Source organism: Zootoca vivipara, chromosome 13 (assembly GCF_963506605.1).
Source record: "Zootoca vivipara chromosome 13, rZooViv1.1, whole genome shotgun sequence".
Taxonomy (NCBI): domain Eukaryota; kingdom Metazoa; phylum Chordata; class Lepidosauria; order Squamata; family Lacertidae; genus Zootoca; species Zootoca vivipara.
The window spans coordinates 23323376-23351033 of NC_083288.1; the positions used below are offsets into that span (position 1 = coordinate 23323376).

Consider the following 27658-nt stretch of genomic DNA (forward strand, 5'->3'; position numbering starts at 1 on the left):
CCCTGCAATGCAGCTGTCCCATACGGGGATCGAACCTGCAACCTTGGTGTTGTCAGCACCATGCTCTAACCAAGGGAGCTATCCAGGCTGACAAGGAGTTCAACAAGGGCAACAGTGAGACAGAGGAAGATGGATAGCCTGCCCACTCCCTGGGCTAACGTTCAAAATTCCCCAGGCACACTTGGCACCTGGCTATCCGTCACTTGTGAAAAAGTGAAGATGCCTGATGTCTCCACCATTTGGAGGTGCATACCTGCGGCCCCTTGGATCTTGACTGTTTTCACACAGTAGCAACACATCCCGTGGATGTGATATTTTATCTGCACAACCAGAATGAATTTCAGGCACCAAAAAGTCATGTTGAAAAATAGTACTTTTGAGCTGTCTGGCCCCAAAATGGCAACTAGGCATTCCGTTTTGGCGACTGTAACCCTGGCTTAAGAAGCTATAAGGGTGCCCAGCTTATATATCAAAGTTTCTAACACCCCTCTCCGGTGGCCTGTGCATGAGTGGCATCTCTTCCGTTCCAGGCTTCCCCCAGCCCCCGCCCACCTGTCAACCAGCTTCCCCTAGAAGCTCCGGAACACCATGCGGTCCCTCCTTGCAGCCCTTTGTCATCAGGCACAAATGGAGCTGGCAATTTGGGGCTGCAAAAACCGCCCACCTCTTCAGTTCAGCCATCTCCTGGGCCTTGAGTTCTGCCAGTTTGAGCTCCAGCTCCTCCTCTTCTTTCTCATCTGGCTCCTCTCTGCTCGGGGTCTCTGGACTCGTCCGCTCAGGCTGCGGTTCGTCCTCCCCTTCGCCCTCCTCACCAGAGCTCAAGCTGAAAACAGGGAAAAGAGGCTATGCAAATCCAGGTTGCTTTCCTCCCCCAGCCTATATAGCTGGCTGCCCCACAAGCTGAACGTTGCCAGCTCCCTCCCCACCCCTCTTACTTGATATCTATTTCCTTGGCTTGCTCTTTCAGCTTCTTGACAAGGAAGCGCCTCAGCCTCGTCCTCCAGTTCAGCAGGCCCCTGAGCAACGCAAAGACAACAGTCAGACTCTATGCCTGCCCACCTGTTTTCTGGCAGTTGATGATTGCAGGGCCTTGACCAGTAGCTACTATGGAGCTGGGACTTTCAGTGAGAGATTTAGAAGGTCCCCTCTGCTTACTTTTGTCCTAGTTTCCAGGGCTGAGTGTGTGTTTGTGCCACGATTCAGCTGGAGTGCAGAAGCAGTACATAATGGAACACTGGATGCAGCGTTCAATTTTGATTTTTCAAAATAGTTTCCTATGACTGTGAACTGGAAGTACGTGGGCAATGCCTTGGAAAACTAGAGGTGGGGTGATCTAGCATAGCCGCTAGCATGCTTTTGCTGCCCATAGTTTCCTGGGGGGGGGGGGGCGCTGAGTGAGGCTGCTTCTGTGGCTGGGGCATGAAAGGTACTGTAATATATAGTTACCGATTCACACTTGCACACATGAAAGAGTTAAACTGAGCCCTTAGCTCAGGTTGCAAGTGGGCGTGGCTTAGCAGGCTCTCAGCTGGTTCAACCCCTTTCCCTTTCAGTTTTCTGGAACAAGCAAGAAGCCATGCAGCCATGGCTTTCTGCAAATAAAATGAGATTTTTAAGCCCGCATCTTTGCTAACTCAAAAATTATTTGGAACCCCTTTTCATCTTCACTTCACTGCCAGCAGATGGAGGAGACGTTTGCTGTAACATTTAGAAACTTATTTGCAAAGCTAAGTGTCTGTGATTTATTCTAGCCTAAGCTTTCTTGTGGGGAACATTTAAGGTGGATGAAGGCAGATGCAAATCTAACAGAGTTTTAAAGTGCTTTGGAGCAACTGCCATTGTGTTTCACTCTTCTGCTGGAGAGTAGGAATCTCTCTTCAAAACCTCTCTCTCCAATGAAAGGTGGGCCTCGTTCCTCCTTCATTCCCTGCACCCCAAATCTTATCCTTAAAAGGAGGACCATACCGGAGCTCCTTACGGCCCAGAACACGGATGTCCCGACAACAGTGACGCACTTCCTCGGTGGTAGCGCTGTGGCGTTCCAGCTCTTCACTGTCGAAGACAATCTAGGAAAGGCAAGGGGATGAGAGAGGCACCGATCGCTTTATCCATCCAAAGGACTTTGCCCTGTGTTAATGAGCCATCCTCAGTAGAACCTGCTTACCCTGCACAGGAAGACCAAACTGAAGTCATACTAAGATATCATAAGCAACGGCAGGATTGTAGCACCTTTCAGGTTATTGCAGCTATTAACCCCTCCAACTCAAAACCTCCAGGTTCTCCGGCGTCTCATGCTGCTACCGCCCGCCTGATGAATCAGCCGCTGCCACCCACATTCAGCCCTCCCCACCCCATGCTATGCAACTCTCCAGTCACGGCCACCTGGGTGCTCACCTCACTGGCCTTTGCCAGGAAGTCCACAGGGTTGGGGGCCTTCAGGAAGTCTGTCAGTGTGCAGCGGTTATAAAGAATTGTGGTGCCATCTTCGTATCCCTCTGCCTAGTTGGAAGGAACAGCAGATAAAAGTGAAGAGATAACCCATGAGACTATGGAGCAGAGACTTGGGCTAGAGTCGTGCGCCTCCATGCCACTCACCTCAGCCTCAGCCTCAATCTCTTGACTTTCCTGGGGCCAAGGATTTTATCTATCTTTTATATATAATTTTATTACATTCTGTTTTACAATTTAGAATACTCATTTAAACATAAAATATCAATAACTACCCTCCTCTTTCCATGGTTCATTTTGCATATCATAAATCCCTGCATATTTTGCATAAACTAAACCATTCAGTCTGTTGAATTTATCTTAATGCTGCCAAACTTTTCAAGTGTACACAATTCCCCCCCCCATATATCCAATAAACATTTTCTAATCTTCTCTAAATGTATGTTCTTCTTGTTCTCTTATTCTATATGTTAAGTCTGCAAGCTGCCCATATTCTGTCAACTTAAGTTGCCATTTTTCTTTGGTTGGGACTTCGCTCATTTTCCATTTTGAGGCTAACAAAACACGGGCTGCAGTAGTCGCATACATAAATAACATTTTATGACACCTGAGAATTTCCGTCTGAATTGTCCCCAACAAAAAGGACTGGTTTTTTTTGTTGAAAAGTACTTTTAAACACCTTTTACAATTCATTATGGATTATTTTCCAATACTCTTTTACCCTTTTACAGGTCCACCGCAGGTGCCAAGGATTTTAACAGAACCTTGCTGGATGAGACCACTGACCCATCTAGTCTAGCAACCTGTTCTCAGCTTACCAATTGTATGCCTGTGGGAAACATACAATCGGGAACTGAGCACAACAGCACCATCCCCTCCTACTGTTTCCACAAAAAAACGGAGTTCAGAGGCATAACTGCTTTTTGACTTCGGCAGTAGAGTACCCTATATCCTCCATGAATCTGTCCAATACTCTTTTAAACCCAGCCAAGCTGGTGGCCATCACTGCCTCTTGTGGGAGTAAGTTCCACAGTTTAACTATGGGATTTTTTTTTGTTCCTATTGACGCCTCAAAGCCACAGGTTACCACTGTGCCCAAGCAAAAGCGTGGAGATTTGCAGTCAGTATCCAATTAGAAATCTAAAGCAAGACGGACAGACTTTGTAAGCAAACCACGCTGGGGCTGGGTGATATATCATCCCAAACCAGTTTGAAGTCGATATTGTGATACTAGTTTTATAAATTTTGACCTGGTGATGTAAATCAAATCACAGTGTGTGTGTGCGTGCTTTGCAAAAATCGCAAGGTGGGAAAAACCGTGAGGCTAGCCAATACTTCTCTGGATTCCTGCGACCCCTGTTAACTGCTGGCCCAGCTCTCCCCTGTCTCCTGTGGGGGGCAGCAAACCACAAGAACAGGCTCCAGCTAAATTCACCATGCAGGAAAGCCCCGAAGCCAGCCAATGCCTTTGCATGCCTCCATCCTAATTTCAGACATTGCAATATATCAATATACAAACATACACAAATAACCTAGTTACGAACACAGTTGTCAGTTACTGTATATAAACAGGCGTAACCGGCTGCTGTAACAAGTCATTCAAGAATTTATAAAGACAATGTAAAATAACATAAATAGCACAACCACGTGTTGCAAAGTATCAAAAAGGAAGTCCTTTTTGATACTTTGCAACACGTGGTTGTGCTATATATGTTATTTTGCATTGTCTTTATAAATTCTTGAATGACTTGTTACAGCAGCCGGTTACGCCTGTTTATATAATTTATCAATATACTGCAATGCTGCAAACCAGATATCGCCCAGCCTTACTCCACTTCCTTTGCAGCTCCTTATCCATGCAAGGTCAGAGAAGGGCAATTCTGGAGCAAAATCAGAGAAGGCAAGGTGGTGAAGAAAGCTCCTTTGGAGGCAGTGTTTTGGCCAGTTAGCTTTTTCAAAATGAAGATAAACTGATCTCCTTAAGGTTTCCTTGTCCACTAACCTTGGGCTTCTTCTGGGACACCAGCTCAGTGACAGATTTGGCCTGCACCTCCACTTCCTTGAAGGCAAACTTGGGGTCGAAGAACTTGCTGTCGATTTTATCTGGGGCCAAATAGCCTGGAGGGGGAAAGTGGTAGCAGAAGAGAAAATAAATTCACAGTTGTACCTTGGTTGTCGAACGCCTTGGTACTCGTCCATTTTGGCTCCCAAACGCCGCAAACCCTGAAGTGGGTGTTCCAGGTTGCGAACGTTCTTTGGAAGCTGAACATCTGACGCAGCTTCCGATTGGCTGCAGGAGCTTCCTGCAGCCAATTGGAAGCTGTGCCTTGGTTTCCGAATGTTTTGGAAGTCAAACAACCTTCCGGAACGGATTCCATTCGACTTCGAGGTACCACTATTAACCTAACATGATTATATGTAACTGCGTATTTTTGCAGTATTTTAAAGTTGTCTGTTGTCGCTTCCGTTTTCTGTATCCACCGCTTAGATGTTTTTAACGTATTAAGCAATACAGAAATGAAATGATCAATCAATGCATTTTGTGAGGCTAAAGCCATGATGCTACCAAGCCTCCCGTTGCTCATCTTGTTCTGTGTCTGCCTTGTGCCCACTACCCCCTCTCTGTGGACTCACCCTGGCAGACCACAAAGATCTCGGCAGACTCGTTACGCGAGGCCTGGGGCTTGGTGGCCTGGACCTTGCGGAACAGCTGCTGGAAGATCCACAGGAGGGGCTGGTAGTCCCGGGAACGGAAAACTTTGCTGATGAACCAGCCGCCCTTGGACAAGAAGTCGCAGGCCAGCTTCAGCGCCGACAGCGTGAGGTTCGCTAAAGGGAGAGCAGAGGGGGGAAAGGGAATGAGACGCGCCAGGGAGATGGGTGGCAAGGGCTGCCGACTTGGCGTTTAGCCCAATCCACCAGCACGTTTACGCACAAAAACACTCGGCCCCACCCACCACAATCATTTCCAACATATGGATAATAATACTTACGTATCTTACAGGATAAAAGAATTCCTTCAGTAGCACCTTAAAGACCAACTAAGTTTTTATTTTGGTATGAGCTTTCGTGTGCATGCACACTTCTGATGAAAGTGTGCATGCACACGAAAGCTCATACCAAAATAAAAACTTAGTTGGTCTTTAAAGTGCTACTGAAGGAATTTTTTTATTTTGTTTCGACTCAGACCAACACGGCTACCTACCTGTAACTAGTACCTTACAGGGATGTTGTACAGACTGCAAGAGAAATTTATTTTAAGCATGCTTCGAAAGCGCCATGCGAATGCTTAGCATTCAGACGGCCAATAATAAATCTTTAAAAGGAGCCCCAAATATTATCATTATTAACTTGCTTTCTAAACTTCATGGATTAAGAGTCTCGTGCTCTACCGACTGAAGCACCCTTCATCCAATGACCACACGGCAGCACACAGCGATGAATAATGTCGTGCACGGTCTCCAGTTTTCTACAGAGCTCCATAACCTCACTTCCAAATGACTGAATAAACAAATGCACCTTTAGACGGCAGCCAAAAAAAAGGACAGTGCTGACAGGGAGGGGGTAACAAGTGTAGCCGGGGGGGGGGGGTGAGTTCCAAAACTACAGTAGTCTAACCTGGAAGCAGCCAGAGCATGGGTTTAAAACTACTGCAAGATTAAAAGGCCCAACCTCTGGCACACCCCTTATGCTCTGATGCAGGCCTCTCTTTCTCAACGGCCAAGATCAGGGGAAGGAAGAATGTGACTTTACAGTCCCATCTGAGGTTGAGCTCTCACTGGTGTCAAACGCAGGGACACAACTCCACCATGTATTATATGATTTGATGGCTACCTGTGTATATCACTTTCTTTGCAGCAGATGGACAATGTGGCCAAGGGGGTTCTTCCAAAATTGACACTACATGCACATTGGGACTCGCATGGTCTGTCCTGTGCGCACGAGAACCATTGCTGCTCCTGTACCGCACAGGGATAGAGAGGCCAGGCGCTCTATGCACGCAGCTCTGGATATGCAGCTCAGCCACCCACTTCTCACATGTGCCGTTGGCGAAAAGACCGCCTGCTCCCTCCCAGCACCCCTGGAAGAAAAGCCCCACACCTTGGGAAAATGCATCATGTACCCAGCTGGCTCCCATGTTGGGAGCCCCATCGTTCAGCACAACATCCACTTTCCAAGTCTTCAGCTCCTTGCGTAGGGCCTGGGGAGAGAGAATGGGGGAGAGAAAAAGGGACTGAATTCAGGGCAATACCTAGCTGAGTATAACGCAGAGATTAGAGTGACAGGATTCACCAAGGACAAAACATCTCCGCCTCATTGCAGGGGGCAGGGTGTCATTGGGAAAGGAAGGCTCCTAGCCACAACTGCCAGGTGGGAAGAGGGCTATTGTACCCAAATCCTGTTTGCAGGATTCCCATGAGCATCTGGTTGGCCACTGTGAGAACAGGATGCTGGACTAGATGGGCCATGGGCCTGAAAAAGCAGGGCTTTTCTTCTGCTATGTTCTTGGTGTGCGTGAGAGAGCAACAGAGAGTGAGGTAGAGAGAGCAGACAAGAACACAGAAGAGTCTCAATCTGCTTCATTAACTTGGCATTTTGTTCTGGTGTTTTTAGACCTTATTGCGTTTTATGCCGTTATTGCCATTTTTAAATGCTACCTGCCCTGGGATTTATTCATTGAAAAACAAATGAGCATGAAATCCGGTATGTAAATTCTCCAAAACAAACAAGCATACAGATGAGAGATGAGGATGGCAAAGGCAGGTGAGACGAAAGACTAAAATTAGCTGCGCAGGGAATCAGGGCGTGGGTACCGGAAAAAGAGAGCAAGTTACCTGGCGACACTTCTCCGTGGTGATGTCTTCCTGCATCGTTACCACATTGGGAATGGGCTTTATGGGAACCAGGTCAACCCCTGAAATCAAAGACACGGGAGGAAGCAGGGAGGGAAATATGGGGGAAGAAGTTTCTTTAGGAAAAAAACAGTGCCAGGAATCTCACTGCCCAACTTCTACAGCATAGCCCATCACAGGCAAAACTGCCTTATATACAGAGGATGTTAATGCGCCGCATTCAAAGAATGTGTGATCTGTGTACACCCTAGCTGAGCTATACACTCAGCTGTAACATTCAACAAGGGCACAGGCTGAGCACATGGCAGCCGGGCTGTACAGATAATAACACGGGGTGTACATGTCTTCAGTGTAACATGTGAAGATGCCTAAGCAGACAACAGTCAAGGCCTCTAGATCAGTGTTTCCCAACCCTGACCACTGGTCTTGCTAGCTAGGGATGATGGGAGCTGTAGTCCAAAAGCAGCTGGAGACACAAGTTTGGGAAACACTGCTCTAGATAGACCCCCCAAGAGAAGCCACACCGCACAATTCTGCTGCCACCCCATCCAGGGAAGCAGCAGCGGCACCTGCGTTGGGAGGGCTGCTCTGCCCTACCGCAGGGGCTGCTACTGCACCTAGCCCAGTGCTGCCAACACTGGCTTGCAGCAGCTTCCCAAGCCCCACCACAGGTGGTCTTTCCTTCAGCTAGAAATCCTTCTAAACAAAGGATCGACTCTGGGACCTGAGGCACGTACTCTACCAATGTACTTTGCTTTCACATGTGAAGCATCAGGAAACCCCCTTTACATCGCTTTGTGGCAGCGATGAAGGAGCTGTGGCCCTCCAGGTCGTAGGAAGGCAACAGCTCTCCTTGGCCCTGGCCACTGGCCACGCCGGCTGGGGGGATGATGGGATATGGAGTCCACCAAATCCTGGCTCCCCAGCCCTGCTGTAGGGGAACTTGCTCGATGCACACCCAGCCCCCCCCCCCCCGCTTCCTTTGCCTGCTCAGGAGAGCGGGCATGACCTGGCAATTAGGAAACAATGGCTCTGAACCAGGGAATGAACCTGCTTCAAATGTGCTCTCTTCCATGGACATAGAATCCTAGAATTGTAGAGTTGGTACCCCAAGGGTCATCCAGTCCAACCCCCTGCAGTGCGGGAATCTTAGCGGGGATCCTTTTAGGCAGCCCCCTTGCTCTCAGCCTCTCGCCAGGGATATTACTTACCTTACAGAGGATGTGCAAAAAGATAATGTATGTGAGGAGTTCACAAAGCTCTTTACTATGTAAATGAAAAGCCATGGTCCTTTTGTGTCAATCACCCCCACATCCCCCCTCCCTTGCAGGGGTGGGGGACCTATGGCTCTCCACACTCTGCTGAACTAAAAACTTCCATCATCTCTGACCCTTGGTCACGCTGGCTGGAGTTGCAGTCCATTAATTTCGCGTGAATCATAGGTTCCCTACCTTGGCTCTGGCCAGTGTGTCTCTGGACATCTGGGAGAGCAGCAGTGGCAGAGAGGTTGGATGGCCATCTGTCATGGATGCTTCAGCCGAGTTTCCTGCATTGCAGGGGGTTGGGCTAGATGACCCTCGGGGTCCCTTCCAACTCTACCATTCTACGATTCATGTCCCTTCTTGTGAGCTCCCCAGATACATCTAGGCTAGATTAGAGCTTTGCTCTAAGGATCTTCACTCTCTTCTTCCCGCATCAAGGCTACTTACCAATTATAAGACTGGACACAGGCATGAACTTTGAAGCCACCTGCAACCTGTTGGAAGAACAGAATCAGGTCTACCTTTGAGCGAGTAAACAATGACACCCAAAGAGTGAGAACAAACCCGGTTCTTCATTTGATAAAAATAACTGGGTCTTCCCATAAAAATATTCTTTCCGGTCTGTTCTGCAGGGCTGTTTCGAAGATTACTGATACAAATCTGTGCAAACACGGGCCTACAAAACATGCTCTGCGAAGGCAGAGTCAGGGAATCTTCAGGACAGGGGTGGTAAACCTACAGGCCTGGGCCTAACTTCAAAAGCCCTCCGCTCTTCCCAGAAACCTGAACTGACAGCTAGCAATCTATCCCTCCTTCTGCAGCATGCTGGGCGGGAAGAGAGGAGGTGGTGGCAGAAATGGAAATAAAAGAAGGGTAGCTCCAACCACTGCCCCACTGCAGGCATGCAGCCCCTGACGAGAGCCTCAAGAGACTTCTTGCAGCAGGGAGTAGTCCTCGCCCTTCTCTTCTCAGAACTGGAGAGCCGGGCAAGAGAGTCCCTTTTCCCGGGAACCCTTTATCTAGAGCACAACTTGAAATCAAGCCAACTGCTTGCCCCTTCCTCTGTACAATAGGCTGGACCAAAGCAAGCAAATGTTGGGCAGGCTACCGATGCAAGATATTTTGTGCCCTTAAGAAAAACAGCAAATATTTGTCTTGGTTGAGACAGATGTCGTGCTTCACCTCAAATCCAAGGCACCCTTGCCTCATTTTCAAAAGCCTTTGGATATAAGATCAGTTAACTGATCTTATTGCTCCTGCTCTTTTATTTTTTTTTACTGCTGCTACGACAATTGTTTTTGTTTCTGATGTTTTTGATCTGTTTCATGGTTCTATTTTGTAGGCTATCTTTAAAATCTAGATTAATAAAATTATGGTTTCAAAAAAAAAGCCTTTGGATGTCTTCCCTACTGATTATAATGGTGTGTGTAGCCCAAGAAATGCCTATTCCAGTTGTAGAAACTCAGGTATATAAGCTAATTGCCAAATGCCACCTTAAACCTGGGTTATGGTCGCCACAACGGAATTTCAGCAGGGTGAGTGCAGAGATTAGGAAGTTATGACTAAAAGACTGCCATTCATCCCATTGTTCTGTTTTGCCATTTATTGAATTTAACTGAATGTTTTATTTATAACTTCTCTGTTTTTACTAATATATGTCATTGCATTTTTTGTTTTAAATGTTTATGTACATTTTTCTTTTTAAGAATGTCTTGCTGCATGTTCTGTAAACAGCTTAGGGGTTTTGCATATTAAGCAATATATACGGTAAATATTATTGCTGCTGTTGACCAAATATTAGGAAAAGCAGGATACAATAAATAAAAATAAATAACTCAACAGAGGGAGAGTGGAGGGAAGTCCAGAGGAGGAGAGGGGAGGGGAGAATAATTGTATATACCGTAACGTGATGAATGAGATTTGTATCATTATTTGCTATAAAATTCAATAAATATTCATATCTATCTATATATCTAGCTATCTCTTACTGCATGTTCTGTAAACAGCTAAGGGGTTATGCATATTAAGCAATACAGTGGGACCTTGACTTACGAGCTACTCGACACCTGACGTTTTCAACTTACGAGCGGAAAAAGTGGCCGCGCGCTTACGATTTTTTCGACATCCGAACGGAAAACCCATTCGCGGCTAGATGCGGTTTCCTCGACTTACGAATTTTTCCATTTCCAATGCATTCCTATGGGAAACCGCTTTTCCCATGGGAAACTCAACTTACGAAGTTTTCGACCTACGAGTGTGCATTCAGAACAGATTAAATTCGTAAGTCGAGGTCCCACTGTATATAAATATTATTGCTGCTGGTGACCAAATACTTTTTCTCTTTAAAAATGTTTTCTGCTTCTGACGGGGACCTTTCTCTGCTCCTCCCAAAAGCACAGCGATTCAAAGTAAAAAATGGAGCCTTGGTGAAGGCATTTGTTTGGAAGCCAGTGCCGTCGCTCACAGAATTAGCCCCACTTCCTCTCTGGGCGGTGCTTTCTTTCATTAATGGACAGCTCAAGGGCAGCTGCAAACCTTACAAGTCCACTTGGGGTGGTTCTGAAGCCTCAGAGGCAGTCCGCTTCACCTTGACTTTTCCAATTATCTCCACAGTGGGGATCCTTTCATGGACAAGTCAGAGGACCAAAGCAAATGAGTACCTTGAAATTGTGAGTATCTTGAAATTTCAACATTATCACTGGCCTATACTGAACATATTTCGCTGTCGTCTATCGGAAGCTCTTCCCCAGCTGTCAGAACCACACAGCCTCATATATGTGACCTGTACCAGTAACATGTCAGTAGCAAGACTTCTCTAATCCTCAAACAAAACATCCTCCACGCGCCCCCTGCCCTGCTTGCCTGTCACTCACCATCCTCCAGGAGCAGCGCACAGATCCAGCAGCGCCCGAGACTTTGGAAGGAACTGGAATTTGCGGTTCAACTGAATGAGCTTGAAAGACGAACGGGAACGGAATCCTGGAAAAGGGATGCATGGGCACCATGCCATGCCCAGTTAGACCTTATTCATTCATTCATTCAATGCACTTATATCCCCCCTTTTCCTCCATGGAACTCGAGGTAGCGTACATGGTTCTTCCCCTCCCCAATTAATCCCCAGAACAACCCTGTAAGGCAATGTCCTATTCTTGAGCACTGTCTTATTTGGCCAAGATGAGGGTGGGCCAACTAGGAAGTAGTATTTAATGGGCTGTGCTGGAGATGCAAGGAGAATGGCTGCTCATTGTTCCAGGGGCCGATCAAGAACGATTTATCTATTTATCTCACTATCAATCCAATACACATACCCTTTAGTGCAAGAGTGAAGTGTGCCTCCAGTTTTAACCCAGAAAAGAATGTGGCCCAGATATCATTTAGCTAGCCCAACCTAGGTAACATAGGAAGCTGTTTTATACAGCCTGCACTGGCCTTCGCACATCATTAGCCCAACCTCAACCAGCTGGCTGGGAACTGCTGCTAGGTTGTAACTTAACAAGGTAGGCCACACCAGCTGCTCTACCACAGTACAAATATAATAGTTAAGATTGAAAGTGTGGGTCCCCAGATGCGTGTCTGAGCAAAAGGAAAGTCTTGGGACTCAAAAAGCTGATTACATTAACACTGACTGACAAAAAACAGCTGTCCGGAGTGTGACGAAAAAGTTGGTTTGGCTGGACCAGTTGGATCAAAAACAAAAGAAAGTGGGGTGTTTTTTTTTCCTTTCCTTGTCTGCAAATGGTTCATGAATGGCAGCCTCTGGTTGGCCGTGGTTCCAGGAGAGAGTTTTTAATAGGAGAGGATTTGAGAGACAGTGGGAGGTAGAGTGAGGTTGGTTGGGTAAGTGGGTTGGAATAGAGGTTGGAGAGGCCGGGAGATAGGCAGGGAGACAGTTGAGGTAGAAAGAGTGAATTCGAGAAAGAGTTGGTTCTGGAAAAAGACAACTTCCCCTCTGAGTGTATTGTATAGAGCAGAATCTTACTGGGAGGCAGTGGTTGAGCCAGGAGAAGTAGGAGCTGGAAAGGAACAGCCTACTTGGAACTCAAATCTAGTCTGGTGGGGAGAGATTCTTCTTAGGAAAAGAAGAAACTCCCAAACCCAGCGAATGGAGGGTGTGTGGAGAGCCCTTGGGTCTATTGCTACCTCAGGAGCAGGATTGTTAAAGGGGGTTGATAACTGAAAGAAAGTATCACCGGAACCAAACATATAACGCAAAACAACTGAGGATGAATTAAAGTGTAATCGTACTATATGCTTGAAGTAACCCAAGTTTAATCCATTTGTGTTATATACTATCTTGCCTTAAATAAATCTTCATTGTTTATTTAAAGAAAACCTGTCTGAGACTCCTACTTACTAAATATCCTCTCACAAAGGTCCCCCGCAGGATACTCTGGGCTAGAATTTTAAGAGGAAAGGAAAAGAAACCTTCGAGTAAAGGGTGGTTCAGTGAGATGGGGGCAATTAATCTAAGTGAGACGGCCCAACGGCCTGAGAGAAAAAGGTGCCGTCGTGCCCATCGTTCACACAAGCATCTTTCCTACTCCTATTTGAAGAAGCCAAGGATAGAACCAGGCATCTCCAGGTAGGAGTGGGGAAGATGCTTTTCTGAAACCCTGGGGAGTGCTTGTGTCAGTCAGTGTAGACCTTTGCATGGAAAGCCTATGTTCTGCCACTGAATTATGGTCCTTCCCTTGAAGGAAAACCTATATCTAAAGCAAGCCCAATGTATACTCACTCAAATCTTGAATCGTAAGAGCAGCATGGTGACGTGGTTAAAGAGACTAAGCTATGAATCGGGAAGCCCCCAGTTCAAATCTTGCCTCTGTCATAAAGTCACTAAGGTGGTCTTAGGTAAACCACTTCCTCTCAGTCCCTTCCATTTGCATTATGGGGGATAACACTTATTTACCTCACAGGACTGTTGTAAAGATGGTTACTAAAACACTTCAAACACCTGAAAGCACTTATAAAATGTCAACTGCTGCTATTATTACTATTACTATTATTATTATTATTATTATTTTGCCCCCTGCAAGATGATTACACAACCCCCCATATGCAAGTTATACCTAAGCATTGTTAAGTTCCTCTTAAGAGTCATGTAAAGCAACGGTCTTCAACAGGTGGGTCAGAATCTGATCCGACGTGTGTCGCAACAGAAACACTGCCACTTTGCTAATATATGGTAAAATGGGTTGCCAATGTGGAACCTGGGTTTGGAAAGGTTGACGATGCCCAACTTTAACCTAATTCTACATCCCACTAGTTTAAGCAGGTTACTGTTTACCCAATCCTCAGCAGAAAGGGAGAAGTCTTTCTGCCTTTGGATTTGCAGAAAACCTCCTTCAAGCCAAGAAACTTACAGCTAGGTCTCCCCTGCCTCCTCAGGGAATCATAGAATTGCCGAGTTGGAAGGGACCACAAGGGTCATCTAGTCCAACCCCTGCAATGCGAGAATCTTTCACCTAACGTGGGACTTGAACCCACGACCCTCAGATTTATTTATTATTATTATAAGTCTCATGTTCTACCGACTGAGTTATCCCGGAGTGGAACAGTTTCAACTTCAACCACACCTCCGGGGCCCCCGTTCATTCACAAATGAAACCCAGCCCATGAGGGCAAGACATACATTGGGGTCGTTTATTACTTAAGGGAGCAAACAAATAAATAAATCAGAACTCCACCCCAGTTTTCTCACCAGTCTCCTTGGCCAAGTGATAGAACTTGTCCCTTCGGGTCTTCCCCACTTTGGGCTTCTTGCCCATCTTGGAATCAGCAGCTGCGGTCCCTCGGGCGCAGAGAAGCAGCTACTACGCACACACGTGCTCGGAACTTGATCTGATCCTTCCTACGGCCCGTAGCACTTCCTCTTCCGGTTTGTATAATTACGTTCGCCGGCATCATCATAGCCATCTTGAGTGTGGCAAAGCCCCTCGCCCACCCCCCTCGCCCGCCAAATGCAAACGGACAAGAAGCTATGCAGAGCTCCCGTTTTACCTCCTAGGGGACCATAGGGAATGACGTTATATTGTCATTCGATTTCCTCCTCCCCCCCCCATCTAAATACCCTACCAACATGGCAGCAAAAGTATGTCAAATATAACTTGAGGCGGAAGGGAGAAAGGAACGCCCTCCGAGCTGTACGCATGTGCAGCGGCTAAACGCCACAAGAAAACTAAGAGAAAACAAGAAGTGTCAACAAACGTCGCTTCCGGTTCTCGATCGTAAATTCGTAGAACTCATCATATGGAGGGGGGGGCAATTCTTGCTCCGCCACATACAGAACCCGGCAATCTAAAACCGGAAGTAGGCCAATTAAACCTACTGTGGACCGGATCTCTTTGGAGCGAAAAGGGAGGGGGGAAGCAAACGGCTTCCTTTTCCCAAGGAGGGCGCTCGAGCGTCGGCCATGTTGATTGAGGGCGAGCAACCGGAAGAAGGAAGGCGGCCTTCCCTTCCCGCAGCTTCCGCCGTGGAGTGAGCGCATGCGCCGTGCAGTGAATGTGGATACCGGCGAGGGGGAAAATGGCGGTTGAAGGGCCAGAGCAGGTAAGCGGGTTCCCGCGAGTGCTGAGTCACTCCGGCCTCCGCTTTCTCTCACCCCACTAAACCGGCGGCTGTTCTCACGGGGGTGTCTTGTTTGTAAAAGTGGGCGAGAGATAAGGGAGGTCCGTTTGCCACTTGCCTGGCTAAAGGGGAAAGGGATGGCGGATAGGTTTTCGTTAAAAATGGGGGGGGGGGTATAAACGGGGAGAGGAGGAAGTTCATTTGTGTGTGGATTCAAATTAACGGCGAAAGTGACGGCGATGTTGGCGGGGCAACAGGGGAAGGAGGTGGCCTGACTTTAAAGGGATCCTGATCCGAAAGAGGCGCTTGGTGCTATGAAGCCAATCTGGGTGGGTGTAGTTGCTATTCAGCTGCCTTATTATTATGTTTATTGTTATTAATTGAATTTATATACCGCCCTATACCCGGGGGTCTCGGGGCGGTTCACAGTTATAATGTGGGGAGGGTGTGTCCTCCTTTGCCTACCTTAAAATGAAAATATGGGAGGGTCCACGTAATGTGGAGAGATGGCTTGTAATGCCATGTGAAAGGTTACCAGTACTAGTAGTGATTTGGGTATTTATTAAATGTACGTACCACCCTCTTTGCGTGAAGATCGCAGGGTGTTTTCATGCAAGATGAAGACACAAAACGTATAGCGCAATAAAACATCAAGAGGACTGCCGCCCATAGTTCCCCCTCCCACAAATACATTTTTAAAGCCCATAGATTGTTTAACCAGCCCTAAAGGCCTTTGGTGTAGACTAGAGGGATGTTTTTTTGCCTGACACCTAAAGATATGTAGCAATGGCACCAGGCAGGACTGTCCGAGGAGGGCATTCCACAAACGGGGAGCCATCACAGAAAAGGCCCGTTCTTGCTAGCTGTCACTTCTAGGTGTTGGAGAGGGTGTTACTGCCTATTTTAAACAGTTAAAGGGTGCATTAGCTTTGGGGCTGGGGAGAGGAGTGAAACAGCAAGTTGTAAGGTAGGGGTGACAATTCATGGTTTGGGTAGTGGGCTGTAATTTAACTTGGGTGGGTGGTGAGCTGTGCCTCTTGTCCTTGAGCTTATCTGTCTTCTTCTCTTTGCTGTCCCAAATCTTTCGTGCAGATGGAGTTGGATGAAGGCAAAGGTGGGACTGGGCTACGTCAGTATTACCTCTCCAAGATTGAAGAGCTACAGGTGAGATATTTTTGTTTCCTGGAGTGGGAGGATAAATATAAGTCTTTACTTTCTAAATCCTTTCTCAAAGGCAGACAACACAACTTTCATACCTACAGGTAGTTAAAGTTGTTTTAACATGTGGGGGATCCTATGGCTAGTGGATCTTTAGATGATCTCCAGTCTCTTTATTGGCTTGCTTTTTTATTTCTATAGTGCCTATGTTAAGGACTATTGAAAAGATCAGCGCAAGATATAGGTCCTCCTCTCAGGTTTATAATTAATGGATGAAGATAGGCATGCATTCTGTAATGTGGTTTGCGTATGTGTGTGTTTTCAAATATCTTTCCACACACACAGAGTATGTCTGTATCTTTACTGTAAAAGACAAGACTTGACACATAAAGGAAGGTGTTTGGAAGGAAAAGAGAGATCTCTTTGACAATACTGTGGGGGGGGGAGAGAGTTGTGTATTTGCTACCTTTATCTCACACCTTTCCTCCAAGGAGCTTAAGGCAGTTTACATGGTGATCCTTCTCTCCCCCCCCCCCACTCCTGCCCTGTGAGGTAGGCAAGCTGAGACAGTAACTACCAAAGCTTACTTGGAGAGTGAGGGGTTGAGCCTGAGTCTCCTTGACCTTAATCCAACACTCTAACCACCACATGCCTCTGGTGTTTACATCCTGTTTGGAGCTACGGTAGCTGCTTTTCCACTCCTTAGGAAAAGAGAATGCAATTACCAATCAACCCTTGTTTGCCAGCTAGTAGCCAGAGTGCCCCAACTCGTATCTCTGTGAGAATAATTATCTGGTGGCTGGCATAGGGGGAGCAAATACCTTTAGTTGATGGGGCACTATGCTATTTTGGGGTGAGGTGTCATCTTTCTCCTTTTCTTCTTCAAGTTGATAGTCAACGATAAGAGCCAGAATCTCAGACGGCTGCAGGCACAGCGGAATGAACTCAATGCCAAGGGTAAGTTGGGGATTGTTCAGCTCTCTGCAGTGTTGCTTTTGTGTTTTGGGAGAGGTTTGATGGCTTTTGTTTTTAAATTCTGTTTCTATCCTGCACCCACATTTTCCTCGCTGGCAAAAACCTGTATATGTTTGCTACCTTAATTTGAAGCAACTTTGCGTTACTGATTATATTTTTATAAAGTCTAATGCTTTTATGTTAAGAATCTGTGCTCACTTTATGTAATCTCATAAGTAAAATATCAAACACTGAGTATATTTATAACTTGAGATGTAAATACAGTGGTGCCTCGACTTACGAATTTAATCCGTTCCGAAGGCACCTTCGTAAGTTGAAAAATTCGTAAGTTGAAAAACGCCATTGGAAACTCGATTTCCCATAGGAATGCATTGGAAACGGAAAAATGTGTAAGTCGAAGCAACCCTATCTAAAAATTTGTAAGTCGGAAAATCCCTATCTAAAACCACCGCAGTTTTCCCCCCAGATGTCGAGACATTCATAAGCGCGCGGCCATTACCCCCATTCGTAAGTCGAAAAATTCGGTTGTCGAGACGTTCGTAAGTCGAGGTACCACTGTACTTTTAAATCTAATCAAAATAGAAAGCAGCAAAGTTTTGTGTCCTAGGTTGTACATAAAGCATTTTGTTTCCTTAAGCTAAACTTTTGAACTGTTCTGAAATAGATATGCTACTTATTTTCTTATTTCCCTTATTTTTATGGGGGGAAAAACCCTCCGAGAAATGTTTCCTCCCTTGCTTCTGGAAATGTTGCCTCTCTAGGGAGGGGCAGTCCCTGAGTTGTCCAAGATGATGCTGAATTGGGAGACTTCCTCTCCACTGGTGCTAATGCTGTTTTGTTTTCTCTGACCACCCTAGTGCGCCTGCTTCGCGAGGAGTTGCAACTTCTGCAGGAACAAGGTTCCTACGTGGGTGAAGTGGTGAGGGCTATGGACAAGAAGAAAGTGCTTGTCAAGGTATGGTCATTCCCTGAATGTGTGTATCAGATATGTACATCTCTGTGCGTGGAGGGGGGTTATCCTTCAAACAGGCTATGAGTTGGGAATAATAACTGTTGGCATTTAAACAGCACTTTTCAATATTCAAAGCACAGTGTTAAAACTAGGACTGGGAAGAGCATTGGTTCAAATATCAACCTGGCTGTGAAGTTCATCTCTCACCCGAGCCTCTGCCCCACAAGTTTGTGAGCAGAAAATGGGGGTTGAGAAGAGATGCATGTATGCTGCTCTGAGATCCTTGGAGGAAGAGCAGCATGAAAAGGACAGCTCCATAAGGTTGAAATTGGAAGGCAGTGGCATGTCTGAGGCCCCTAATTACTTCATGGTAGAGGTGAGAATTTTAACCTGGGTTCACAACTCATTCTCTTGTTACTTTGCTGTTTCTGGACAGAAGTAGCAAAAATGATTCAATATCTAGGTGCTTAATGAATCCTGTGTGGCTTCCAAAACTCTTTTTTATGTTTTTAACAATAGTAATCTTCCTCAATAATATCTTCAAGTTGCTTTGCACTGTAAGCTAGAAATGTTTTGCCAAATGGGTGGAAGTGGGTATATTTTTCCTGTGAGCCATGTTGACTGTTGATTTCTTTGGCTTGACTTGTTTTGCCATTGATGCTGCAAGTGTTTGATTCTTACGGTAATAACTGGCCCTCTATTCCAGGTTCATCCAGAAGGCAAGTTTGTTGTTGACGTGGATAAAAACATAGACATCAATGATGTGAGTATTTGCTGGGCCATGTCTGGTATTCCACAGACATGGGAATATGTGTGCTGCTTTCTTTCCTGTGTCTGGGTTTGCCTTATCTTTTAAATTCCCCCTGGGAAACCCAGGGTGGAACATGCATCTCACATACCTCTATACCATGCAGGTAACCCCGAACTGCCGTGTTGCCTTACGGAATGACAGCTACACACTCCACAAGATCTTGCCAAACAAGGTGGACCCCCTGGTCTCATTGATGATGGTGGAGAAAGTGCCAGACTCTACTTATGAGATGATTGGCGGCCTTGACAAGCAGATCAAAGAGATCAAGGAAGTGATTGAGCTGCCCGTCAAGCATCCAGAGCTTTTTGAAGCTTTGGGCATTGCTCAACCCAAGGCAAGTGAAAAAATGTGCGGTGTCCCCACCATATCGTGCCTCGCTTTCTCACTAGACCACACTTTAGATAACTGGATAGATGATTACTCACATTTGACATTAACTACAAATAAGTATTGAAATACTCATCCCACATGAAGAGAAGCTTGCCGTCGCCCCCATTTCCTGGGCCTTCTTTAGGGAGGGATGCATCTGAAAGGTACGAGGGGATATAGCACATGCCTTGACTCAGAAGGCCAAGGTTCAGCCCCTGGCATCTCCAGTTCAAGGGAAATAGCCTGTCTCAGAATAGAAAACAACTAATGTTCAGGGCTAGGCAGACCAAGGGTGTCTTGGTATAAGGCAGATTCCTGGGACTCCATGCCCACAACAAACGGAGGGTGGGTAGAAAGCAGCAGGTCTCTGTATTAAAAGCCCGCAAAGGGATGCAAATTTTCTACACTTTTTGTTTCATTGCCCCAACTGGCACCATCAAGGTACTAGACAGTCTGCAAGAGAGGCTGTCGGACGTGCTGTGCTGCCATGAGTTCCTTTCTCTTCCTCTCCACTAAATAGGTTTAGTTCCCTCTCCATACAAATCTCATGTTACACTTATTGCAGGGTGTGCTGCTGTATGGACCTCCTGGGACTGGGAAAACTTTGCTGGCCCGAGCAGTGGCTCATCACACTGATTGCACGTTCATCCGTGTCTCTGGCTCTGAGCTTGTGCAGAAGTTCATTGGAGAAGGTGAGTAAGGTGGATGGGAGAAAGTTTTATCATCACATTTATATCCTTCCCTTATTCTATCCTGGAATTTAAGGCATTGTGCTTAATTTTTTTTAAAAAAATACATTTCTCACAAATGGAACCTCTGTTTTCGAGCATCTCAGAAGTCGGAACGTTGCAGCTTTCAAACACCGAAAACCTGGAAATAGCTGTTTCAGTTTCCAAATGAACGTGCCACGCGGCTTCCGTTTTGAGTTTCCTTACTGTATTGAGGCTTCCGCTTTCAGTTTTTGAATGTTTCGGAAGTCGAATGGTCTTCCAGAACAGATTACGTTCGAAAACCGAGGTTCCACTGTACATATATGAAACATTAACCATTACAAGTCACTTCTCTTATGACTTCCCAGTCCATCTCTCCATGGCATTCCATTCAAACCTTATTAGGCAACGTGCATGTTATTCTCAGGAGACCGATCCATTCAGGCACTGACGAGACCCAGCCCTCCTTAGCTTCAGTAAGGTGGCAGCTCATGTGCCTCAGACCGTACCTGGGGATCCATGTATTCTTTTTCCCACTAGAAAAAGGTAGCTGCCTGTACAGTTTGGCAGATGACTTGAAAAAGACTGTTTACAATTTCCCAGATCCTGAAAAGGGGGAGTTCTGCAGTCCTCCAAGCACAGAATTGGTCACAAGATTCCAGTTCTGTGATCAAGTTGCCCCTTTGTCATAATTTTTACAGGGCATGCCTGCTGATTGAGCACTATTGTACCCATCTCTTTAAAATGCAACTAGGCTCTGAAATAGGGCTGGCGGTATGGTTCGTGTTTGATAGAGGGGTAAGGGAGCATTTTTAGATAGGGCTGTATGTTTGAGGGAAGAGCTCATCTAGCTCTTGGGGGCACTGCAGTAATTGCTAAAGGATCTTGGCTTGTTTCCTGGTGGCAGGGGCACGGATGGTGCGTGAGCTCTTTGTCATGGCCCGGGAGCACGCTCCCTCCATTATCTTCATGGACGAGATTGATTCCATTGGCTCCTCCCGCCTGGAGGGTGGCTCTGGTGGCGACAGCGAGGTTCAGCGCACCATGTTAGAACTGCTCAACCAGCTGGATGGTTTTGAGGCCACCAAGAACATCAAGGTATGTTGTGAAAGGAACAGAATCCACACTTTCCCCTCATTCCGTGGATTATGCACAGGAACGTAGTTTGTATAATTGATGGGAGTTTGAAGAATGTTGCTCTTCTTGGCATATTGTTTTTAAAAGAAATACATAATTTGAACCTAGATTGCACTTAAGGCTATGAAACCTTGCTACCAACCGTATGTACATAACTATAGAGGGGCTGAAATGGAGGAGGCGGCAGAGAGGATTCCGGCTGCAGGAGGAAGAGAAGTTTATAGGTGGCTTGGGGAAGAACGTTTACTGTGGTCTGTTGATGGGAAGCGGGGATAGATGTAGCATCTGCTGGTATCTATTAGCCAAAACACTGCATATAGGCTTCTAGTGAAATGCTATTTATTTCCTGTTCTAGTGAAATGCTATTTATTTCCTGTTTAGGTCATCATGGCGACCAACCGCATAGACATCTTGGATTCAGCCCTGCTTCGTCCTGGGCGTATCGACAGAAAAATTGAATTCCCACCACCAAATGAAGAGGTAATGGAGACTTGGTGGGAGACAGCCGCTGTATTTATCCATGTAGTAGGCTTTCCCTGAATAGCTTCTCCTACCCTGGCAGCCAGTGTCCCTGTTTGCCAAACTGCATTGTCATTTAACTGCTGCTTCCTCTCCTTCCTGTCACTCCACAGGCTCGACTTGACATCTTGAAGATCCACTCTCGCAAGATGAACCTGACACGGGGAATTAATTTGCGGAAAATTGCAGAGCTGATGCCAGGGGCTTCAGGAGCTGAGGTCAAGGTAAAATAGCAAGTTTGCATCTGAGAATTCTTCTACCCAAGTTTGGCACCCCTTCTCTGACTACCACATGCAGCATTATGGATCATTTGATTATCAAGGCCTGCTAGAAATTCTTGGTAACACTTTCTGAGGCTTGTATGTTTGCATCAGTGAGTAGAAGGGACTTCAGACAAAGATTTTAAAAATCTCGGATTTTGGTCTCTCTTGTGGTGGTGTTTGCACCCACACATTCAAATACTGTTTTGATACTCTTGGGTTGTCCTGACCAACCATTTTCCATCAGTGGAGGGGTTCATTACCTAGTCATATGTACTAATCTCAAACACATCCACTTTGACAGCGATCATTTTGTTATCCTTGGGTGGGACAGATGCAAGCCTACCTGAGCTGTATATTCTCTTGGCATTTGTGTGGGGCAGCTCAGGTGGGTCCCTTACAGATCTCTTTTGCAGGGCGTGTGCACAGAAGCTGGAATGTACGCGTTGAGGGAGAGGCGGGTACACGTAACTCAAGAAGACTTCGAGATGGCTGTAGCAAAGGTATTGTGGGTAGTGGGTATGAGGGAAAGGCTATTCTTTCGGGGTGGGGAAGACTGGAAAGAGCCCAAGATGTAGGCGATTTGCATTTTGTTGCTCTTGTCATCGGTGTTTGTGTCAGAGCTTGCTTGCAGGTCCTAAGGTGCTGCAGAGATTAAATAAAGGCATAGGCAATAGTGGGGACCTTATAATTTAGTCACTTGTTACATTAAGGCTGTACAGTGGTACCTCGGGTTACAAACACTTCAGGTTACAAACTCCGCTAACCCAGAAATAGTACCTCAGGTTAAGAACTTTGCTTCAGGATGAGAACAGAAATCGTGCTACGGCGGCAGCAGGAGGCCCCATTAGCTAAAGTGGTGCTTCAGGTTAAGAACAGTTTCAGGTTAAGAATGGACCTCCAGAACGAATTAAGTTGTTAGTACCACTGTACTTTTACAGAGAAAGCCTATGTGGTTTGTTCCAGGGCAGGGTAGACATTATAAAAAGAAAAAAGCCCACATCCATTTTTGTTGTGGGAGGGATATGGAAGGAATAGTGAGAGTTTAATGCATATAGTCAGGGTGGGATTAGAGCTGAGACTTCATCTTGTCCAACAGGTAGTACAGTATACAAAAAAGTTACTAAATTGTGTAGAATTCAGGTAGCCATTTAACTGCTCGAAAGTTTGATCTCTGCTACTGGCCTTTTTGCCTTTATTTCTAATGTTCTTTCTCTTTGACAGGTTATGCAAAAAGACAGTGAGAAGAATATGTCTATCAAGAAGCTGTGGAAATAAGTTGCTGCCCTACTCAAGCAAGTGAATTCAGACTTCATTCTCCACTGTAATCTTTACACCCCAATGTCCTTCCCCCCTCTTAATAAAACTTAATGTTAACAGTTGTGCTTGTAAATAGAGGAAGGAGAAGAAAGCACAGAAATTTGTGCTTAAAGACTTATCTATTCCTCCAGTTCTCCGGAAAATTAGCTCCCAGAGCCATGAATGAATAGCAAAGACTTATCTTTTGGTACAATAGATTTAACTCCGCTGACTGTAGGAAGGTAACATGTTGAAGCACTGTTAAGGCCCAAGGTCAAATAGCTATATTTGAAAAAGCCTCTTTAAGGCCATTCTTAATTTACTGCCATGTTAAACACCTTAAGTGTTGGTATTTCCCAGTGTATCTTTTCCTCAAATCATGATGAGTGGGCTTGTGAGTCTTTTGACCCATCAAATAACAATTCTCTGTCCTAGAACCCTTATAGGGTTGGTATGAAAAAAGAACCGCTGAGAGATTATGATTTATCATGATCTGTACGAAACAATATTCTTGTTAAGGAAGCCTGTTTTTGGAGCACTCAACTAGAAACTGATCAGGAGATATTTTAAAGTGAATTGATTAAAATTGCTGGCCTTGGGCTGTTACTCAGATCACACATTTCTATAATTCGGTGTCATTTCCCCTTCCAGATGTTGAGTGGCAGTTCTCATTGGCTCCTGCCAGCATGTCTCAAAAGGAGGAGTCCAACATCTGGAGCACCACAGGCTACCAGTACAAGGCTGCTATACAGCTAAAAAGAAATGACATTCAGTAGCTAGATTTTGAGTGCTAAAGTGAAGCTGCGTAAAAGAAATATTGGAAAAAAGTAATGCATACTAGGTTCCCAAGTGCTTCAAAGTGGGCAAATTTAAAGTAGCAGCTTGTTGTGAGACAGCAGGCCTCCTTTTCTCCAGTCTTCCACCTTCAAAAGCCAGAGCGCAGAAAGGTGGCAGGGGTGCAGCAATTAGCTGGAGGACCTACTCCAAAGAACTGGTTGTCTGAAATTTTCAAATTACGGAAAAAATCATCACTGTGGTAGACAGAACTTGTCTGCTTTGTAGAGATTCTCACAATGAATTTGGTATTCCATGTAATACTTGTTCAACTGGACCTTGAGTGTAAGAGCTTATAACTTGTGTCTGACTTATAGCATGGCAGTGAACCTTGAAAGCAAAGCAAGGATGTGGCAGCTGTGGCCTACTGGATATCACTGGCGTCCTAATTCGCATCAGCCCTAACCATCATGGCCAGAGATGATGGGCACTGTAGCCCAACGCCTGGTGAATCACAGTTCCCTCATCCTGCTACTGCTGAAAGTTACATCTGCTCGAGAGCAGCCTCCTTTTGTAGGGCAGAAGAGAAATCGGGCAAGCTTAATTCGAGCTGCTGCTTAAAAGTTACTTTTATTAGAAAACATTCAACATAGAAACTGGTAACATTCTTGTTCATAGTGAGTGAACATCCCGTCAGCTCCTACTTGGCCAACTACATCTCAAGAGGAGGACCAGAAAGCAAGGAGGATATATTCTAGATTTAAGTGCCGAGGGGCCAGGAGCTTGGGGACTGAAGGCACTTGGGGTGGGGTGGGGTGGCAGCAAGAAGGCTCAAGCAAATCTCCTTGGCTGGCGGCCTCAAATGTTTCCTGCAGTACATGTGGCCTGACCAGAGAGGAACAGATCTCCACTATTCACTTTTTAAACTTCGTGCTGGAGAACCATGGAAGAAATATCAACTGATTGTCATTAACAGAACAGCGAAACAAACAAACCCATCTTCAGAACCATGCGGTTTCAGAGGGAGGGAGGGCACCAATACATATTAACAACAAACTTCCCGTTACAAAAAAACCAAACCTGCTCCCAAAAAAGAGATAGTGCAAAGACTAAATGCCAGCAAGCAAGGCTGACAGTTTGGAATGGATGAAGCTTTGGTTAACAATTGAGCAGCAGTGGCAGCCACCCAACATTGCAAGGGAGGCTGCTGAGACTCAGCTAAGAGGTAGAAGGCAACTCAAAAATTCCCAGTGTCCCAGAGGCAAAGCGCATAGGAAGGGTAAGGAGGGGGTCTGAGGAAGGAGAGGAGCTCACTTCTCTCTAAAGGAGGTTTTAAGCTTTGTATAATCCCCAGGTGGATACTGAATAAGCTCCTCCCCATCCCCAAATGAGACAATGGGGGCAGAACTCCCCCAGCCCTGATAGAGGCAGAGGATTTTGGACAAGCATTGCCTGGCTGCTGGTCCATTACAAAGTACCACAAGGTGCAGAAGGGATGCTGAAGGTGGCAGCACTAGGTAAGGCGAACGCCAAGCACTTGTTCCAGTTCTTGTCTGCGCTGCTGAACCTGGAAGATACAAGGTCACAGTGATGAGCAGGAGCAAATAAGCACAGCCAGGCATAGGTACGTTTTGCTTCCCATAGCAGAAGCATAGTAAGGCCTTCCTTGCTCTCCAAGGGCAAGAGCCTGATTCTCAGGTGTACAATCAGTGAGGAAAGTAAATGGGAGAAGAATTGAGCAAGTGTAGGCTGTAGATCACTTGCTGGGATCAGCTGTTAAGCAGCAGTACAAAAGGAATCCAGGGAAGGGGCAAAAACAAAGCCAGAAAGGTGATTATTGGGGTGTGGGGGTGTGCTGGACTGAAAATAACATCCTCCCTCCATGGCCAAGTCCAGGTTGAGAAGACGCCGCATGACTTTAAATAATAGGGAATGCCATATAAACACTTTGCAGGTGTTTGCCTCTCCAAACCTTGGCAAAGATGTGTCTCCCAACAGCCTCCTGCATCCACGGTTGTTGGTAGAACTCCGCACGCCTCTCCTCTTCAGGGTTCCCAACCACGTCGGTGATGATCTAGAACAAAAGGGGGGGAAAGGGGGAGCTACTTCCTGTGCTGCCAATGTTCAGAGTTTCAAAACGGAGACCGCAGCAAGCTTATTAAAACTGCCTTGTTGAGTGTCACCATAACCCAGCAACGTGCGCAACAGATGCCAATGAGATGCTCACAAACATGGCACTGGTATCTCTCTTAGTTTCATCTGTTTGGCACTCTCACACCTTTTCAAAATACCACATCTCCAGCTGGAATACACCAATGATTTTGCACATTTCTGCCAGTCTCCAAGGATCAAAACGTTCCTGAATTCTTTTAAGTGGCAAAGGAGGAAGGGATAGACTAGGTGGACAAGGCAGGGAAAATGTTAGACATGGCTTACATATAGGGAATTGGGCTGAGCATGGAGAGAGACTTAACATCAAAGGTCTGGGCATTCCCACTGTCTTGTCCTACAAGGGTCAGAAGTGGGAAGTGTGGCTGCAAATCAATGTAAGTTAATGGGAACCCAGTGTTGCTTTTTTGAAACAGAGAGATCTTTGGTCTTGCATTTGTGCTATTTTTATTTCTGTGCTAGGCTTTATTTGCTCTTGTGTTTACTTTTGCTGTTGCATTTGGTCATTTTTTTCCTGTTCCATGGATTAGTGTGCTTACATATTAACACTGATTATATGTTCATATCTGAATTATATTTATTGCTCTTCATTTGTTATGTCATGAGATGCCTTGGGAACAATTTTGTGGAAAAGCAAGATGCGAATAAATGAATGATGATTCTGGGTGGTCTGGGAGCATGTGAAGCTGTAGAACAGGGGTCAGCAACCTTTTCCAGCTGTGGGCCGGTCCACCTTCCCTCAGACCTTGTGGGGGGCCAGACTATATTTTTGGGGGGAAATTGAACAAATTCCTATGCTCCACAAATAGCCCATAGATGCATTTTAAATAAAAGCAAACATTCTACTCATGTAAAAACACGCTGATTTCCGGACCGTCCATGGGCCGAAGTGAGAAGGCGATTGGGCCACATCCGACCCCCGGGCCTTAGGTTGCCTACCCCTGCTGTAGAACATGGGTAGGCAACTAAGGCCCAGCATTGCCTTCTCACTCCAGCCCGTGGATGATCCGGGAATCGGCATGTTTTTACATGAGTAGAATGTGTCCTTTTATTTAAAATGCATCTCTGGGTTATTTGTGGGGCATAGGAATTCATTCATATTTTTTTCCAAAATATAGTCCGCCCCCCCCCCACAAGGTCTGAGGGACCGTGGACTGGCCCCTTGCTGTAAAATTTGCTGGCCCCTGCTATAGAAGCTGTAGCACAGAAGGTGTGTCATGCAAGAGGACCCCCAGCACTACCATGCATACCCTTACGCTATAATCCTATACACACACATCCCTGGGGGTGAGCTCACTGGGATTTCCTGCTGGGCAGACATGCATAGGGTTGTGCTGGTAGTCCTTTTGCACACCCCTACCTGGTTTCATCAGAGCCTGGTCCCTAAATTTA

General features: G+C 46.0%; 3 protein-coding genes across 5 annotated transcripts in view; 1 reads left to right on the forward strand and 2 right to left on the reverse strand.

Moving 5' to 3' along the window:
- FTSJ3 (FtsJ RNA 2'-O-methyltransferase 3) overlaps positions 1-14430 on the reverse strand; it is a 24329-nt gene extending 9899 nt beyond the window's left edge. The window contains exons 1-11 of the mRNA XM_035136176.2: positions 14265-14430; positions 11437-11542; positions 9011-9057; positions 7284-7363; positions 6550-6649; positions 5083-5277; positions 4451-4566; positions 2395-2499; positions 1966-2066; positions 936-1016; positions 665-823 (exon numbers count right to left, since the gene is read on the reverse strand). Of these exons, the coding sequence (XP_034992067.1) occupies positions 665-823; positions 936-1016; positions 1966-2066; positions 2395-2499; positions 4451-4566; positions 5083-5277; positions 6550-6649; positions 7284-7363; positions 9011-9057; positions 11437-11542; positions 14265-14331 (1157 nt within the window). The 5' untranslated portion in view covers positions 14332-14430. The remainder of the gene's footprint in view (positions 1-664; positions 824-935; positions 1017-1965; positions 2067-2394; positions 2500-4450; positions 4567-5082; positions 5278-6549; positions 6650-7283; positions 7364-9010; positions 9058-11436; positions 11543-14264) is intronic.
- Positions 14431-14973: 543 nt separating this feature from the next.
- Positions 14974-23405, forward strand: PSMC5 (proteasome 26S subunit, ATPase 5). Of its 2 annotated transcripts, none has more exons than XM_035136179.2 (12): positions 14974-15115; positions 16226-16297; positions 17179-17248; positions 18124-18221; positions 18925-18981; positions 19133-19363; positions 19964-20090; positions 21016-21206; positions 21627-21725; positions 21878-21988; positions 22441-22527; positions 23249-23405. In XM_035136179.2, the coding sequence occupies exons 1-12, from the start codon at positions 15068-15070 to the stop codon at positions 23300-23302; spliced, it is 1245 nt and encodes a 414-aa protein (XP_034992070.1). In that variant the 5' UTR covers positions 14974-15067; the 3' UTR covers positions 23303-23405. The 2 variants fall into 2 exon arrangements, with proteins under 2 accessions (XP_034992070.1, XP_034992072.1); XM_035136181.2 differs by lacking the exon at positions 14974-15115 and adding an exon at positions 15308-15462.
- Positions 23406-24708: 1303 nt separating this feature from the next.
- SMARCD2 (SWI/SNF related, matrix associated, actin dependent regulator of chromatin, subfamily d, member 2) overlaps positions 24709-27658 on the reverse strand; it is a 36301-nt gene continuing 33351 nt past the window's right edge. For both annotated transcript variants that reach the window (XM_035136178.2, XM_035136177.2), the window contains exons 12-13: positions 26070-26171; positions 24709-25664 (exon numbers count right to left, since the gene is read on the reverse strand). In XM_035136178.2, coding sequence (XP_034992069.1) covers positions 25611-25664; positions 26070-26171 — 156 coding nt within the window. In that variant the 3' untranslated portion in view covers positions 24709-25610. The remainder of the gene's footprint in view (positions 25665-26069; positions 26172-27658) is intronic.

Bases quoted from the DNA above. Each gene is read 5' to 3' on its own strand.
- PSMC5 (XM_035136179.2), top strand. From the start codon at position 15,068: ATGTGGATACCGGCGAGGGGGAAAATGGCGGTTGAAGGGCCAGAGCAG. The intron at 18,222-18,924 runs GTATGGTCATTC...CCTCTATTCCAG, and splicing joins AGAAGAAAGTGCTTGTCAAG to GTTCATCCAGAAGGCAAGTT. The intron at 18,982-19,132 runs GTGAGTATTTGC...TATACCATGCAG, and splicing joins AAAACATAGACATCAATGAT to GTAACCCCGAACTGCCGTGT.